The 15,205-nt window shown below is 39.5% G+C and overlaps 1 protein-coding gene and 1 long non-coding RNA gene across 2 annotated transcripts; one reads left to right on the forward strand and one right to left on the reverse strand.

The window, feature by feature from the left end:
- Positions 1-535: 535 nt before the first annotated feature.
- Positions 536-6,902, reverse strand: TSPAN6 (tetraspanin 6). Its single transcript, XM_043569649.1, has 8 exons — positions 6,791-6,902; positions 5,655-5,843; positions 5,303-5,377; positions 4,061-4,159; positions 3,426-3,560; positions 2,950-3,033; positions 1,495-1,600; positions 536-833 (listed from the first exon to the last, which is right to left on the reverse strand). Exons 1-7 carry the CDS (start codon positions 6,875-6,877, stop codon positions 1,532-1,534), a joined length of 738 nt encoding a protein of 245 aa, XP_043425584.1. The 5' UTR covers positions 6,878-6,902; the 3' UTR covers positions 536-833; positions 1,495-1,531.
- On the forward strand, positions 6,841-14,424 carry LOC122476810. Its single transcript, XR_006295611.1, has 3 exons — positions 6,841-6,947; positions 9,265-9,271; positions 14,413-14,424. It is a non-coding gene; the product is annotated as an uncharacterized LOC122476810 (long non-coding RNA).
- Positions 14,425-15,205: the final 781 nt, after the last annotated feature.

Genomic DNA, 15,205 nt, shown 5'->3' on the forward strand with positions numbered 1-15,205 from the left:
TATCAGTAAGCAAATTCAGAGGGATCATTTTGTAACACTACATAAAATAGCAAATTCACAGCACCTTTCAAAAGCCCCACCTTGTAGGGCACCTGGGTGGCTCAGTCGGTTAAGCATCTGACTCTTGACTTAGGCTCAGGTCATGATGTCAGTCAGTGAGATCAAACTCTAGGGCAGGCTCTGGAGCCTGCTTAAGATTCTCTCTCCCCGGGCACCTGGGTGGTTCAGTCGGTTAAGCGTCCAACTTCAGCTCAGGTCCTGATCTCACGGCTCGTGGGTTCGAGCCCCACATCAGGCTCTGTGCGGACAGCTCAGAACAGCTCAGAGCCTGGAGCCTGCTTTGGATTCTGTGTCTCCCTCTCTCTGCCCACCACTACCCCTCAACTTGCATTCTGTCTCTCAAAAATGAATAAACATTAAAAAAAATATTCTCTCTTCCCCTTCCCCTCCCTTGCTCATATTATCTCTCTCTAAAAATAAATAAAAGGCCCCAAGGCCCCACACTGAGCAAAATAAGAGTCAAGAGGAACACAGCTTTGCTTCATTTACAATTTACTAGCTCTTCCAGTGTTTCACAGTGATACAGGGGTTTCAATGATCTAACATGAATGGGCCAAAAGGTGGACCTATATTGAACAAATGTCTTGATTAAATCAGGCTATTATATAATTTTTCAGTGATCTAACATGAATGGGCCAGAAGGTGGACCTATATTGAATAAATGTCTTGACTGAATCAGGCTATTGATGTAATTTTTTGGTCTATTGGTAAGAAGTGTTAAGCTGTCTTCCATCCAGGCAATATCATAGTTCACAGGGGGGGATGTAAATGTCCTAAAATTAAAGAAAAAAAGTTAATTTACTTATAACCCAAATTGCAATATCTATATTCACTTGCACACATTAGCATCTACTCTGCTAATGAAGACTTTCATGTGTTCCCAGGCAGTGGCTCAATTAAAATGTGAAGGATACCTTAAGGGATTAATTCAGCCAGCAAGAGTTTTCACGGTTTACCATTCAAATACTGGAAGTATTGAAACACATATTTCCTCCAAATCGGGTTCCAAGGTAGGCTAAATCCGTTTATGGCTCTAAGAATAGTTCACCAGGGGAGTGTGGTAAATGAAAACTCAGTAAAAGACCAGGGAAAATGCCAATATTGGGTCAAGAGCAGCGTGTACTTCCCAGGGAACCTGACAAGTAAGGTCACTACTAGGATTCTCCATTTTTTTTCCATGTAGGTACAAATTTGTCAGAAAGGGGACCACTTAGGACCTTTAGATTGATGTGTAGGTAAAACCCCGAAAGGCTCTTCTGCCCTTTGTGGCCATGCCTTGTATTTTAGAGACCTGACCTACCTATGCAGGGCTAACACAGTACCAACAAGGCTTGAATGCACCACTCGGCAAGACCTTGGCAAACTCAGTCCATCCATCACATGAACAGGCTGAAGGAAACACCAAGACAGAGTTGAGGACTAAAATGAACATACCTTAAAATTGGAGAGGAGTCAGCCCGTGATTTGCTGATTACACTATCTCATACTGGTTATTTGTTATGGCTCGAGAGAGGGAGTAGGCTAGAAAGATTCCAATCAGCTAAAAACAAAATACAAAAACAATTAAACACACACACACACAAAAGAGCTTAAAGACCTCAGGATATAGGTTTATTTTCCTTTCATGTCTAATTCACTAATAATTTCCTGAAGTTTTTCTCGACAGCTGTGTTTGATACTCAGCAGCACCTAAATAACATTCAAAGAATATAAGGGAAGTTTTACCACTACTGTGACCTGGAATTTCACAACAGTCACTGACAAAAGTCCTAAATGTCATTAAGTTTTGGGGAAACTTACCAGATAACTTATCAGCTATCAGAACAAAAAGGATTTGGCTTAGCATAAGCATCTCATCACATAAAATCTCCATCTGTGAAGGCTGTTCCATAAGCAAACCACTAGCCACAGGTGGCTTTTGAGCACTTCAAATGGGGCTAGATTGAGGCATTCAATTTATTTCATTTATTAGAACCTTTCAAACGTGCTAGTGGCTATTCTATTAGTACAGATTGAGATACAGCTATATCTGCTATTTTAGAAATGCATTAAGGTTAGACTTCCAAAACCAATCACATAGGTCAAAATGAAGTGTATTAATTCTTTCAGTTTTATCTCCACGATGTTTAATATAGGAAAACCTCCCAACCTCTAAAAAAAATTGTTTAGAGCCACAACACAAAATTTTCATGTCACAGTGAGAAGTAGCACAACTCAGAAAATACAATTTGACCCACAACATAGCACATACCCAACGTAACAGGCACATATTCAATGTGGGGATCGTGTGATCAAAATTTTTTAAGTCAGACCTTATATGCAGCTCTTCAGGCAGTTGCAGCCCAGGAAAGAAAAATCTGAATCATGTAGAATCTTTACTGCACCGAAAAACACTGTTCCCATCTATCTAATGCTTTTGTTTAATTAATAAACTATGATGCTGGAAAACTGCCATTCCCAACAGGGAACCAGGTATGTACTACTAGGAGGTAATTCTAAGTCTTGCTTTTTGTAGTTTCAAAGCATGACAGGCTATGGTCAAAGAGCCGGTAAACTGAGAATAAAATTTAAAGAATTCTAATTGTGGAAAACAGTGCGGGAAAACATAAGATCCAAGGCATCAAAATACTGGAATGAAAATAGCAAAACATCCCCTCCAAAATAAAACAAAGCTACTGTTTTCTTTACTGGGTCTATTTAAGACCCAAACGCAAATGATTGACTCCATATGTGTCTTATATAAAATAAAAGTCATGCAATACTGTGATGAGAAGCTGACACTTTGTGAAAATGTGACTTCTCTGGAAGTGCCCTGAATCCTTCACAGTGGAAATATTCTAGCTTACATCTAACAAGAGTGACAAAACACTCCTAACTACAGGGACTTACCTGGAAGCAAGCAACTCCAAAGGAAATTCCTGCAACCACTCCCATTTCTGACTCTATAATGGTCATCACCTTTATAAAACAACCCTAATGGGAGTGGAAAATAAAATATTAAGTACAGCACAAGCAACAAGGAACACTTCTGCCAAAACAGGAGCTTTAGCTACCACTGCCTTTGTCATTGTATTAAAATTTACTCTTTTATATAACAAATCTTATCTCCTCTCAGGCACAATGTTCTCGACAGAAGTTTGAAGAGTAGAAGTTCCACCTCTTGGATTATGCATTTAAAAGTGTTATTTGCTCATTGTGTGAACTCAAGTGAAATTGTCTGAGCTTCAGTTTCCTCATTTACTCAATGAGACTAATACTTTCCCTGCCTATTTCTGATTATATTTATTGTGACTAAAAATTAAAAATGGAGTCAACTCTGTATTCAGTTAATATTTTCAAATAAAACAATTTTAAAGGCTCCTTACTTCATTGTTTACTTTATCAGCATCTCTCTGTGGAGAACAATTTTCAAGTTTGCAGCAACTCTTGGGAAATCCTTTTTCTAAGTAATAATGAGTATCCTTCCAATCTCTATAGTCGGTGACACCACAACAATGCAACTGAAAAAAAAACACATTTATAGTTTACATCATTGTAGTCAAACATTTAACCTATCATCTTAGACTGCAATTTGTCCTCAAAACAATATTATACTCAATGATCCCTATCCTAATATTTTTAAGTGGCTGTCCTCAATCAGCATTGTAATTCAACAGATTAGCACCCTTTTTTTCCCCTAATAACAAGTGTAACATTTTTGCACTGGACTCATTTTCCTGCTCTAGTTGGTACTAACAGTACTTGGTCTGTGATGTGAAGAGTGAAGAGGTGTACATGTGAGGAGAATGATTAGGAGAAAATGGAGATATGTGACTTAGTATCATCCCACACTTCTTTCCAGTGACCTATCTTTCCAGGGACATATTTTCTCCTGATCAAAGATTGTAATGAGAATATCGTACAAGTGGACAACACCTAGTAGCCAGGGGCCTATTTCTCTTCTCTAAGGAGATAAGGAATGTGTTCCCCACTTGAGAAGCCACCACCTATGACCACTTACCGTATTTTGAATCTTGTCTACTGCATCGCTTCTATAATCTCCCGTAGAGTTATACTGCTTTATAGTTTTCTCATAATTATTCTTAAAACTGTTCTTAATCTACAGCAAAGAAATACAATGCTAGTAAATAAAAATTCTACAAAGTCTCTTAGGTTTCTATGTCAAATAAAAAATCCCCACATCTGACCAATGATCATATCTTTGATGATAACAACATGTATGGTAATTAATTTCTACAGTGCAATCCTGTCCTCTATGGGATATAGTCTAGTTGAGAGGATTACTAAGCAAAACATTACAATAAAAGATGATAAACACTCAAGTTCAAAGTGCTATGGGAGCATTTATTCAAGTGGCAGCTCTGTATTCCTGTATCCCTCCCCAAGTTTTTCTCTACTTTAAGTACAAATTTGATGCCTGTAAAATTTTTAAGCTACAAAACCTTACTTTGGGAGACTGTACTACCACACTTTGTAAAACACTCTCATTGAAGAACCTTCACTACTCACCAAATGATTCCCCAACCCCAGGTTTAACGGTGGAACTCTGATTTCTAATTCAATATTAAAGTTTTGATGATTTGCACTAAGTATATCCAATCTGTTAGAAATATGTGGCATAATGGGGCACGTGGGTGGCTCAGTCAATTAAGCACCCGACTTCCGACTTCAGCTCAGGTCATGATCTCACAGTTCGTGAGTTCAAGCCCGGCATCAGGCTCTGTACTGACAGCTCAGGGCCTGGAGCCTGCTTCAGATTCTGTGTCTCCTTCCCTCCCTGCCACTCCCCTGCTCATGCTCTGTCTCTCTCTCTCAAAAATAAATAAACATTAAATAAATAAAAAAATAAATATGTGTGGCATAAGTGGAGAAGGTATCAATCTTGTGTTATAAATTTTGTGCTTTAAATATTGTCCTATCAGTAAAGTTATAAATTGTACTATCTTCACTTCAGTAGGTACTTGTACACAGAAAAAGAACTGGAAATACATGTCATTATGGGTACCTGTAATTTCCTTCTGTGATTGTCAGTCTTTACAATTTTCTAATTTTTTTATTAAAAATGGGTTAGAATTTTTACAAGAAAGCCATTATTGTCAGCTACAGGCAGAAAAAATAAGCATTACATAAAAGTAAGCTTTAAGAGTGGTTTTTGAACTTTTAAAAACTGCCTTTAACTCTGTTTTTTATGTCTAGGAGAATAACTTTTAACATATTAATAGGTTGCCTAATTCAAGCTTACCTCATGTCTAAAAACAAATCCTACGATGGCAGCGACCAGTTCAACCAAAAAAATGAGAGTCAGAAACATTGCATACTGTGGGATAAAAAGAAAGTCCAGGTCAGCATAAATAAGATACATCACAGCAGCAAAGAGAGTCAAAGAAAAATATAGTCTACTCAATCAGTTCAGCATGTTTTTATTAAAAAGGACAGGGGAAACACAACAAAAGTGGGAACTGGAAGGTGAAGTGTTACTTGGGAAGTAACGGGAAAAATCCTAAAGGACCGTGGCCAGTTTCAAGAAACAAAGCCTACAACATATAAGATTCTTCTAAAACCAAGAATCAATTCTAAGGAAAACAAGGACTCACCAGTTTTAGCATCCATGCAGAAGCTCGGCAGGTAGCAAAACAGCCAAAGGTGCCCAAAAGAATAATGACAGTGCCGGTGCCAATGAGCACAAAGGGGACATTGGTGGCCTTCTCATTTAAAAGGGAAAAATAATTCTCCAGGCTCACCTTGCCCCAAATGCCAACGGCAAGAAGGATAACACCAGTGATCTATGTGGGAAACCAGAGAACAGAAAGTATAATATACACTGTATAATAGAGAACAGAAAGTATAATATACACAGCAGCACCTTCAAACCACAAACCACTGGGTATTTAAGATACAATAGGTGTACGAATTTAGCAGTCTGTGGCCACAGAGCTGTGGCTGGGATATGGGAGACAAGGGGTAGGAAGGGGATCTTCACAAAAGGACAAGCCTTGATAAATCCACGATAGATCACCAGGTAACCCAGGAAACCAGGGCAAAACCAGGGGGCTGCTAGAGAAGGCATCTTAACAAAATTCTTAAACTTCATCTTTTTTTTTTTTTTTATAAACAGAAGTCTGTGGCATATCTGCTTTACTCCTGCCCTAGGAAGAACACCTTCCTGGAGAAGGGAAAAAAAGTGTTTCTAGGAGTTCCTGAAACTTCCCCCCCCCCCCAACCCCAGTTCGGAGTTGAGCACAGCGTACAAAAGGATACTACACAAAAGCAAGCCGGATGGTAGGTTGGCGGGAGTGCAGCCATTAGTATACTTACCTGTGAAATACTCCCCTCTTACGAAGCAGTGAAAAGAAAGAGACTATTAAGCGAGTGAGCCCTCAGAGGGGAGGGACAAGCCTTGCCTCTCGAAAAGGTCCGAGGACACCCTCTGAGAGCTCTGGGATGTTAACTCCCTTCCTCGTCCCCCGCCTCAAATTCGAATCCTAAGCGCGTCTGTGTCCCAGCACAGCCTATTGGCTGCCACCGTCCAGCACTCCGACCCCGGAGTGGGCAAGATGCCCGAGCAAGACCCCGGCAACTCATTGCCACCGTCAGGGTCACTGCGGCGACAGCCGGCCAACCCCCTCCCGCGCCTCCCTCCCCACCCCGGACCTGAGCGCCCTCTGCTCAGCGTCACACCCCCCACCAAAGCCCGCAACCCCACCCGCCCCCGGGCTCCTCCGTTTCTCACCCAGAAGATGAAAGTGTAGATCAAGAGGACGCTCTTGAAACAAGTAATGACTGGTTTGGTCTGCAGTCTCCGAGACGGGGACGCCATGATTAGCTCAGGACCCTGCCCCGCCGCACCAGGCGAGCGGAATAGAGCAAGAGAGACGCAGAGTCCCCGAGTCTCCCCGGAAACTGCCGGAAACTTACGAGCGTCTACAACTGAGAAGAGCCGGAAACACTGTACAATTTTCTAGAGGGTAAAGTCCGGGAGGCTATCCGGAAAGTGACGACAATTTCTGTGCGCCCCCTGCTGAAGGTTACCGAAAACCATACACAAAGTTCTATTGTCGGGAATTTCTTAGATCTTCAAGTAGAGCTTTCTTAATTTTTTCTCTCAAGGAATCTTTCCCGCTCCCCACCCCTCCCTACCCTTATAACTTGATCATATTGTTCTATCACCAGGAGTGCCAGCAGCACTCTGAGATTCGGCCTTGCCCGCCCCTGGTGCCCTAAAGGGAAAGAAAGGAATGAAAAAAGAGGTTAAAAGTGATCTAAGAATCTTTTATTACATGGCTAAATATCCTCAAGAAATATATTTCCAATGAGAAAGCGTATTACAAAGCGACACGTACAGTCATATGTTTTTAGACAAAAACTGAGGAAAAGTAAAATTTACCTGAGTGGTGGTATTAAGCTGATTTCTTTTTCACTTGTTCTGTGATTTTCAATTTTTGAACATTGTTTCATGTGGTGGGGAGCGGGGCATTACGAGTGAATGGACTGTGGGAAGTAATCACTTCTTGAAAGAATTCCAAAGTTAGTATGAGAGATTGTTAATGAATTTGACAATTTTCCTACAGAAATTTGCAAAATCCATTATCTTTCTCCTCTGTTACCCTCTAAACAATTGGAAAGTCGAGGGGAAATGTTCTAAAGTAATTAATATTGAAATGTAACATCAGCTATCAACAGTAAAGTTTTAAAAAGGGAAGGTGCTACTGAGAATGTCAGGTAAGTGTGACCTCCCCCCTCCACATTTTAAATGTTAAAACTGAACGGCACTGTATATTTGAGCCCCCTGGGTTTTCAGATCAAGAACCAGCTGATCACAGAGAGGCTGAAACCGAAAGTCACACAACTAACAGCAAAGCCAAAATTAGAGATCACTGTGCTTTTCGATCCCCTCCCCTGTTACACCAGCCGCATATGGTATTGAGGTGTGGCGTGTCTGTCCATCTCCCTAAAATTCTCCCAATTGCTTAGATCTTCCTAGAACTTGAGACAGTGTGCTCCTGAAGAGTTAAACTGCTTACAGAATGGGATCAATCACCCAAAAGTTTTCTGTCCCAAATGTCCAGAGGCAGCCCTGAGTGAATCCAAGGGGTAAAGTGGAACAAAAGAAACCCAGCCCTCTTCAGGGTCTCCGAAACATTGGTGACAAACGCTGAGGCTCTTTTTGTTTGGGGCTTGAGTTCAGGAAAGGCCAAATGTAAAGACAAGTCTCCAGATAGTTGAAAGGCCTAGAAAATTTGAACTATGCAAATCTGCAGAGCCCTAAAGGGTATTTAAAGTTCCTTGTTACATCTGTGAAATAGGGAAATCTCATAAAGGATTCATGTGCATGTGCTTTGCTCAGCACACAAGAATAAGCATATATTTGAGCTATAAGTTAATTCTATGCCTGTAGTTACAGGGAAAAAAGAAATGAGCCTAGACCTTATAGATACTCACTGTTTCCTGCTTTCTGGTACCTCTTAGGCTTCAAGAGTGACTAAATGAGCCGTTGAAATTGCCCACAATTTAAATAGGTCATTTACTTTTCATGGGAACCTCAGAATAGAGAGGTTTTTTTATCTAGTCAGGTTCAAAGCAATTCACAAAATGAATTAAATACAAATGAATTAAGGAAGTGCTATAGGCATCCTGGTCTCCCATTTTACTTAGGAACATTAGTTAAATCCCTAGCATTCATCTTTCCAGGAATTCAGGACAGGTATAATCAAGAAGAAAAGAAAGATTACCAATGGGTGTGAAGACTCAATTTTCTGATTAATGGAAAATACATACTTTGTGAAATTTTCTCTGGCCCTTCTTGCTCCCTCCATAAAAATATATACTTGTGAGAAAAAATAGTTACTTCTAGGAAATCTGAGTTGATACCTAACACCAACAATACTATAGATATGTATGCTCCTTTATCCCTATGGTAAGACACAGAACATTTAAGTTTCAACCAAAAACAACTTAACTCTTAAGGAAAGTTTATAATTGTACATCCCTAGTAAACTATGGATGGTACTTAAAGTATGGAAGTGTATTTTTTTCCTATTAAATCATGTATGTAGATGACTCCACATTTCTATGTTATGTATAATGAACTGGTTGATCTATATTATAGCACACAGAGTATGTATTAAGGTGTGGTTTCTTAACTAAGGTGTAAGCTCTTCAAGGGCAAAGACTGAGTGTCCAGTGAGTATGTGCTGTTTCTTGAAGGATGGGAGTAAAAGACAATATCAGTCCCCTATGCAATCCATCACATCATCACTGACATAAGCTTAACATCACAAGTGGGCATTTACTGTATTGCTATTATATTGCTATATATATAAAGAAGAGGTGATGCCCAGACTTTTTTGCTTGAAACTTTGCTTTAAATATATACCACAGAAACAGAAAACAAGAAAGTTACATTGACTTGGTCACACAGAGCTTCCCTGTACTTTCAATATTGTCTTAGGACCAGCTCCTATAGCATCATGCCAGATGTCTGAGATCCAAGAGAGCAACTACTAGAGAATGAATATTGCACCAACAGTCTTTATCCTAAAATTTTATCCTAAAATTTTAAAAGCCTAACATATAAACACATGGGGAGAATGGGTAAAGTATACATCTCTGCAACTATAAACACTGAGGGAAGGTTATCAGGAAATATAGCAGATGTCAATTTTGAGAGAAACATGTGCCATAACTACAAGAAATGAGGTTGAGGAGGCTCTAAGTAAATGCAAAGCTTTCTCCCTAGGCTAAATAACAGTATGTGAGGGGTTCTCATATTAAAACAAACAAGTATCAAGGGAAGTCTTGCTAACTTCTTGTCATCTTAAATGGAAGCTTCCTCTGAAGCTTAGATTTGTACCACGTTCTGGAAGGGAGTTTCCTTGTGAGCCCACAAGCAAAGGAATATTTTTGTGGCTGAAGAGAAAATGAAATAGTTAAAGCAAAAGCCACATCTAATTTCCAAGAATGTGTTGATTTTCCGCCTCTCCCTTCCTCTACCACTTACAATGCTGCTTTGTTTGAATAACAGTCAGTGCCAAGTTAAACCAAAGGCTGACACAGAATTTAATATTCCTATGGCCGCAACACCTTGCACCATTGCCTCTCACTCTGCTACACCCTCTTACCCTGCTGCCATGTCATAAAACCCAGAAGTTCAGTTTACTTCAAATTTAGGCCTGGGTCTGGGCCCAAACCCAGACCAAAGGGGCATCTAATCCCACCTAAAGTAATATAAGTAGTAATTCTCTAAGTCATAAGATACATATATTCTTTAAAGCATTAATATTGTAATACTTAATTGTACTATTGATATTACATTCTATTGTATATTTATATTATATATAGTATTATCAATATTATATTCCATTATATATTATATATTGTAACTATAATATTGAGCATTGAATATGTACTGTTGCTAAGCGCTTGACAGGTGGTACCTCATGCATACATCACAAGAGCTACCTTATTGTGAGGTCAAGACTACCACTGCCCTCACTTTACAGGTGAGGAAACAGGTTCAAAAAGGCTAACTTGCCTAAGACCAAGCCCCTCCACCTTCTGTTTCTCTCATCAGAAATAGGGTCCACTCTATGATGAGACATGGCTGCCATTGTATAAATAGATGTCTTGGCTGGGAATAACCAAGCAAAGACTGCTATATTCAGATGTTTAACCACAAACAAGGGCTCTTAGAATCCCCTGAGTCATAAAAACCTCAATGATTTCCCCAATTCTTCCTTGTACTTGGGGGTTTTGTTGAGTTTTACTTTTGCCTTCATTCCAATAGCCCAATCACCTAAGACATAACCCTGCCCATCCCAGAGTGGCAAAGTAGAGTTCAGTACTTTTTCTGGTTCAATCTGTTTTCCTCCCTCTTTATGACCACAAAAACACTTGTTTGATGCTGAAAATATGGGGGAAAGGCAAATATTTTCCTTAAGTATTGTTGCTCTTTGTTTTACATTCCATATTCAGTAGGGATTTGTGTCCCTTTCTATTAATTTCCTGTAACCTTCAAGATTAAGTTTAAGTGTTGTTCTTTGGAATTTAAACTATGTCTCCCCCAGGAAATATGATATCAGCTTATTTCCTACTGCTTTTCCAACATGAATTTCCTGTTCCACAATAAGCCAGTATGACTATCTCCCAATAAACAAGATCTGTTCCCTGTTCCCTTCCCATTCTCCAACCTCACTCAAAATTCCTACTCCTTACTTAAGGTACATCCCAATCCCAACTCAACGAGAGTGTGAATCTACCCCCTTTAACCATCTCCCCACACTAATCCACACACACCTCTTTTTCTAGTATCAGAGCTCATAGTCTGACCACTCACATTAACTCAGATCCTTAGCCAATTACTATGGTACCTGCTTGCTTCTCTACTTACCTGTCTTACATCCTGCTGTCTACATGTTCAGAAACTACTGAAAAGCCAGTGTGGCAGGGCTCTTGCACCCCCTTTTATACTCTCCCCAACACCCTAGGACACAATGCTTAATTGATGAACTCATTTGGTTTCAACCAATCCCTGTTGAGCCCTTTGGTTACAGCTGGTCTCTGAGACTAACCACTTAGTAGTGACTTAAGGTTTGATCAATTCAATTAAATAAACTAAATAAATGTCTAAGCCATCCCAACATTACACTATCACAAACAAAACAATTAAGTTGAGCTGCTGGATAATGTCTTCGAACATTAATACTCCCTATCCTAGGAACCAGTAAAAAGACACCAACTATTTCATTCAGAATATATCTTATCTCTTATTCACATAATGACCTTACCATTTTCAGTTTCTAATACCTTTTATAGAATCCCTTCAACTACCTTTGGCTAAGTGCCCATCATAAAATGTAAAAAACACATCTTGTTTATTTTCTTAAAATCTCATATTACACATTACAACCATCAGATTAACATCATTTAAACAGGTAATTTGAACATCATCATTTAAATAGATAATTCATATGTACATAAGTTTCCTGAACAGGAATATCTTTATTCCTATTGTGTCTTGTGTATTGTTATTATTTCTTCTGTGAAATTCTCTTCTTTGTCTGTTTTTCATTCACTTTTTTTCCATCTACTCCTTTCATATTCTCCATGAATATTTTCCTCCCTTTCTAGCCCTGATCTTGTCTGCTTTTAAAAAACTCATAATATACAATTAGGGACCCATAGAAATGAGAAATACTCTTGAATGGTATTAAAATTCACAATTTCATGTCAATTTGCCTTAGTGTTCTAAGGAAGTTGTTTCTACTTTAGTTTTGTTAAGCTTTGCTGAGACCTTATCTAGGCAAGTCAGTTTCCACATCTAACATTTCTTCAAATAATATGTTATTGACTGCCGAGGAACTTCGTATTGAATGTCTTCATGTTGAAAATAGTACTGAACTTTAAGAACTTTACATTTGTTTATGTATGGATGTTGTCGGTCTCTTTGTATGTCTTTGTCTTATCTTCCCAACCAAATCACAGAGAGGTGTTTTATTTAACCTGACACCCACAATGTCTGACACAGTGTTATCCACACATAGTGGATGCTGAAGAAATGCTGGGTTTTTTTTAAATGACCCCTCTTATTTTGCATAAGCTTTTTATCTTGCCCATCTTTGTGCTTCACAGAACTGCTGCTGGTCTCCATATACACTTACTTTGATCTCCCTATGATTTCCATATTCTCCTCCTTCACTTTCTTCTTTAATTTCTCTCTGCCACACCTCTGTCCTGCTCCCTCCAGCTATGAGTGGGACATGAGGCCTTACACAGCATCCTCAGCCTAACATGTGCTAGGCTCTGTGTTGTGTGCTGGAGAAATGAGGAAGACTAAGGCAAGGTTGTTGCCCCCTAGGCTCTCATGGTCTGGGAGGGGACAAAGATGAGTCTGAGATGAACAAACTAGTAAAGCAGAGGATAGTGATTGTCATGGGTAAACAATGACAATGAATGTGATAAACTTGTAATTGAGATATGTACAAAGTAATGTGATAGAAAAGGAAGACAAACCCGATCTCGCTGGGGTGGGCTGAGGGAAATTTCAGAGCAGCAAAGATGGATACAGTTTCAACAGTCCAGGAAAGGGAGGAAAGGAATACAGGGTAGAGTCAGTATGCCTGGGCAAAGGTACCAAAGTATGAAAGGAAGAGTAAGAAATTCAGTACGACCTGATGAAGTGAATGTTTAAAACTAGGCTGAGGACATAGATGGGGTTTGCTTGTGAAGGGTATGGAATTCCCTGCTAAGAGCTCAGACTGTACTCTTTGCCAAAAGGGTTTTTTTTTAAGAATGAAAACAACCCTACTATAAATTATTACTCTGCTCTCTCTCCCTCTCTCTCTATTACACACACACACACACACACACACACACACACAAACACATGCACTTAATAGATTTACTATTTCCTAACACCTGAGTTTAGAGTAAATTTTTATATCTGAGTAAAAAGGCCTCACAATCTGGCCCTACTGTATCTATTCAGTTTTGTTCCCTATCACTCTCTTGATCTGTCTAACCAGTTTGCCCATTCCCCTCTGACCTAACTATGAGCTATTATTTATGTGGTTTCCCTTGCCCCAGAGAAGATCAAGGCCTACCTCTCCCCACAGAGTGTTCACACAGTCCTCACAGTCTATACCATAACTTTTAGAATTTTATATGGTCATATATTATTTTCAAATTGTTTACGTCCCCCTTATCTCCCCTCCTAAACATAAATCCTCTGGGAGCTGTAGAGTAAGATTCATTAGATGAAGGATCAAACACTTCATGTTCACCACTGTTCTCTGTTCTTAGCTTATATCAGATGTCCAATGAAAGCTAATTCCCTAAACACACACAATTGTAATCAAGAACATTTTTATTGAATGTCTGCCTCCTACATTCCATGACGGCAAGGATTTTTTTCAATGTTTATTTATTTTAAGAGAGAGAGCAAGTGTATGAGTGGGAGGAAGGTCAGAGAGAGAGGAAGAGAGAGAATCCCAAGCAGGTTCTGGCTGTCAGCTCAGAGCCTGAAGCTGGAGGGGGAGGGGGGACTCTGAGATCACAACGTGAGCCAAAATCAAGAGTCAGTCGCTTAACCTACTGAGCCACCCAGGGGCCCCAGGGCAAGGTTTTTTGTCTCTTTTGTTCACTGATGTTTCTCAAGTACCTAGAACAGTATGTGGCATATAATACATGCTCAATTAAAACTTTTGAATTAATTATGTGTTAGGATGCCAGGGATTTTGTCTGTCTACCATCCTTAACATAGTAGAAGCATGATAAACTTATTGAATAAATGAGGCCAAGATTGTCTTCATTTTTTTTTTATTTTTTAATGTTTATTTATTTTTGAGAGAGAGAGAGAGAGCACAAGTCGGGAAGGGGCACAGATAGAGGGAGACACAGAATCTAAAGCAGGCTCCAGGCTTTGAGCTGTCAGCACAGAACCTGACGTGGAGCTTGAACCCACGAACCATGAGATCATAACCTGAGCCGAAGTTAGAGGCTCAACCGACTGAGCCGCCAGATGCCCCTGTCTTCAGTTTTTTATACCACTGTCACACTGGTGAACACATAGTAGACAGTCAATACATATTTCTGATTGGTGGATTGGAAATGAAACAGGCTTGCTACTGAATATTTTATTATCAGAAGCACAATTCTTCCCTTTATAACTGAGAAGAGGTTACTAATTTGCTTGCACACACAGCGAAGAAACCCTTTCTACAGCACCTAAAAAAGTTCTACAATCACTGATTTTTCAAGGATGGAAATGCCCACTCTGAGAGGAGGAAGAATGTGGGAAGCTGGTGTGCACTATGTTAGAATACTCTCATTACCAGATACTAAAAAGAAAGGTTGATAAGTGAAGCATATCCCTCCATCAGAGGTCACTGGTAAATAGCTTAGTCAGGGCTATAACCTTGCCATGCACAGATCATCTAGGTGTGCTTGAATAGGCTCCCCCTAAAGCCTCTCTAAGCATGCTTTCCCTGCACTCTTATTACAGGAATCAGTCTTGATTCTTCAGGCAAAAAGTGCATGATATTTTTTGTAAACAACATAATCTTATCAGAAACTAAAGTCCATAGAAGTTAGGTCATCAGTGAGATAGTTTCAAAGTGTGTTTGACCTTGTATATATGGATGGCAAGGCA

The sequence above is a fragment of the Prionailurus bengalensis genome, chromosome X, assembly GCF_016509475.1.
Source record: "Prionailurus bengalensis isolate Pbe53 chromosome X, Fcat_Pben_1.1_paternal_pri, whole genome shotgun sequence".
NCBI classification, from domain to species: domain Eukaryota; kingdom Metazoa; phylum Chordata; class Mammalia; order Carnivora; family Felidae; genus Prionailurus; species Prionailurus bengalensis.

Bases quoted from the DNA above. Each gene is read 5' to 3' on its own strand.
- TSPAN6 (XM_043569649.1), bottom strand. From the start codon at position 6,877: ATGGCGTCCCCGTCTCGGAGACTGCAGACCAAACCAGTCATTACTTGT. The intron at 5,844-6,790 runs GTGAGAAACGGA...TTTCCCACATAG, and splicing joins TCTACACTTTCATCTTCTGG to ATCACTGGTGTTATCCTTCT. The intron at 1,601-2,949 runs GTAAGTCCCTGT...TTTTGTTTTTAG, and splicing joins TTGGAGTTGCTTGCTTCCAG to CTGATTGGAATCTTTCTAGC.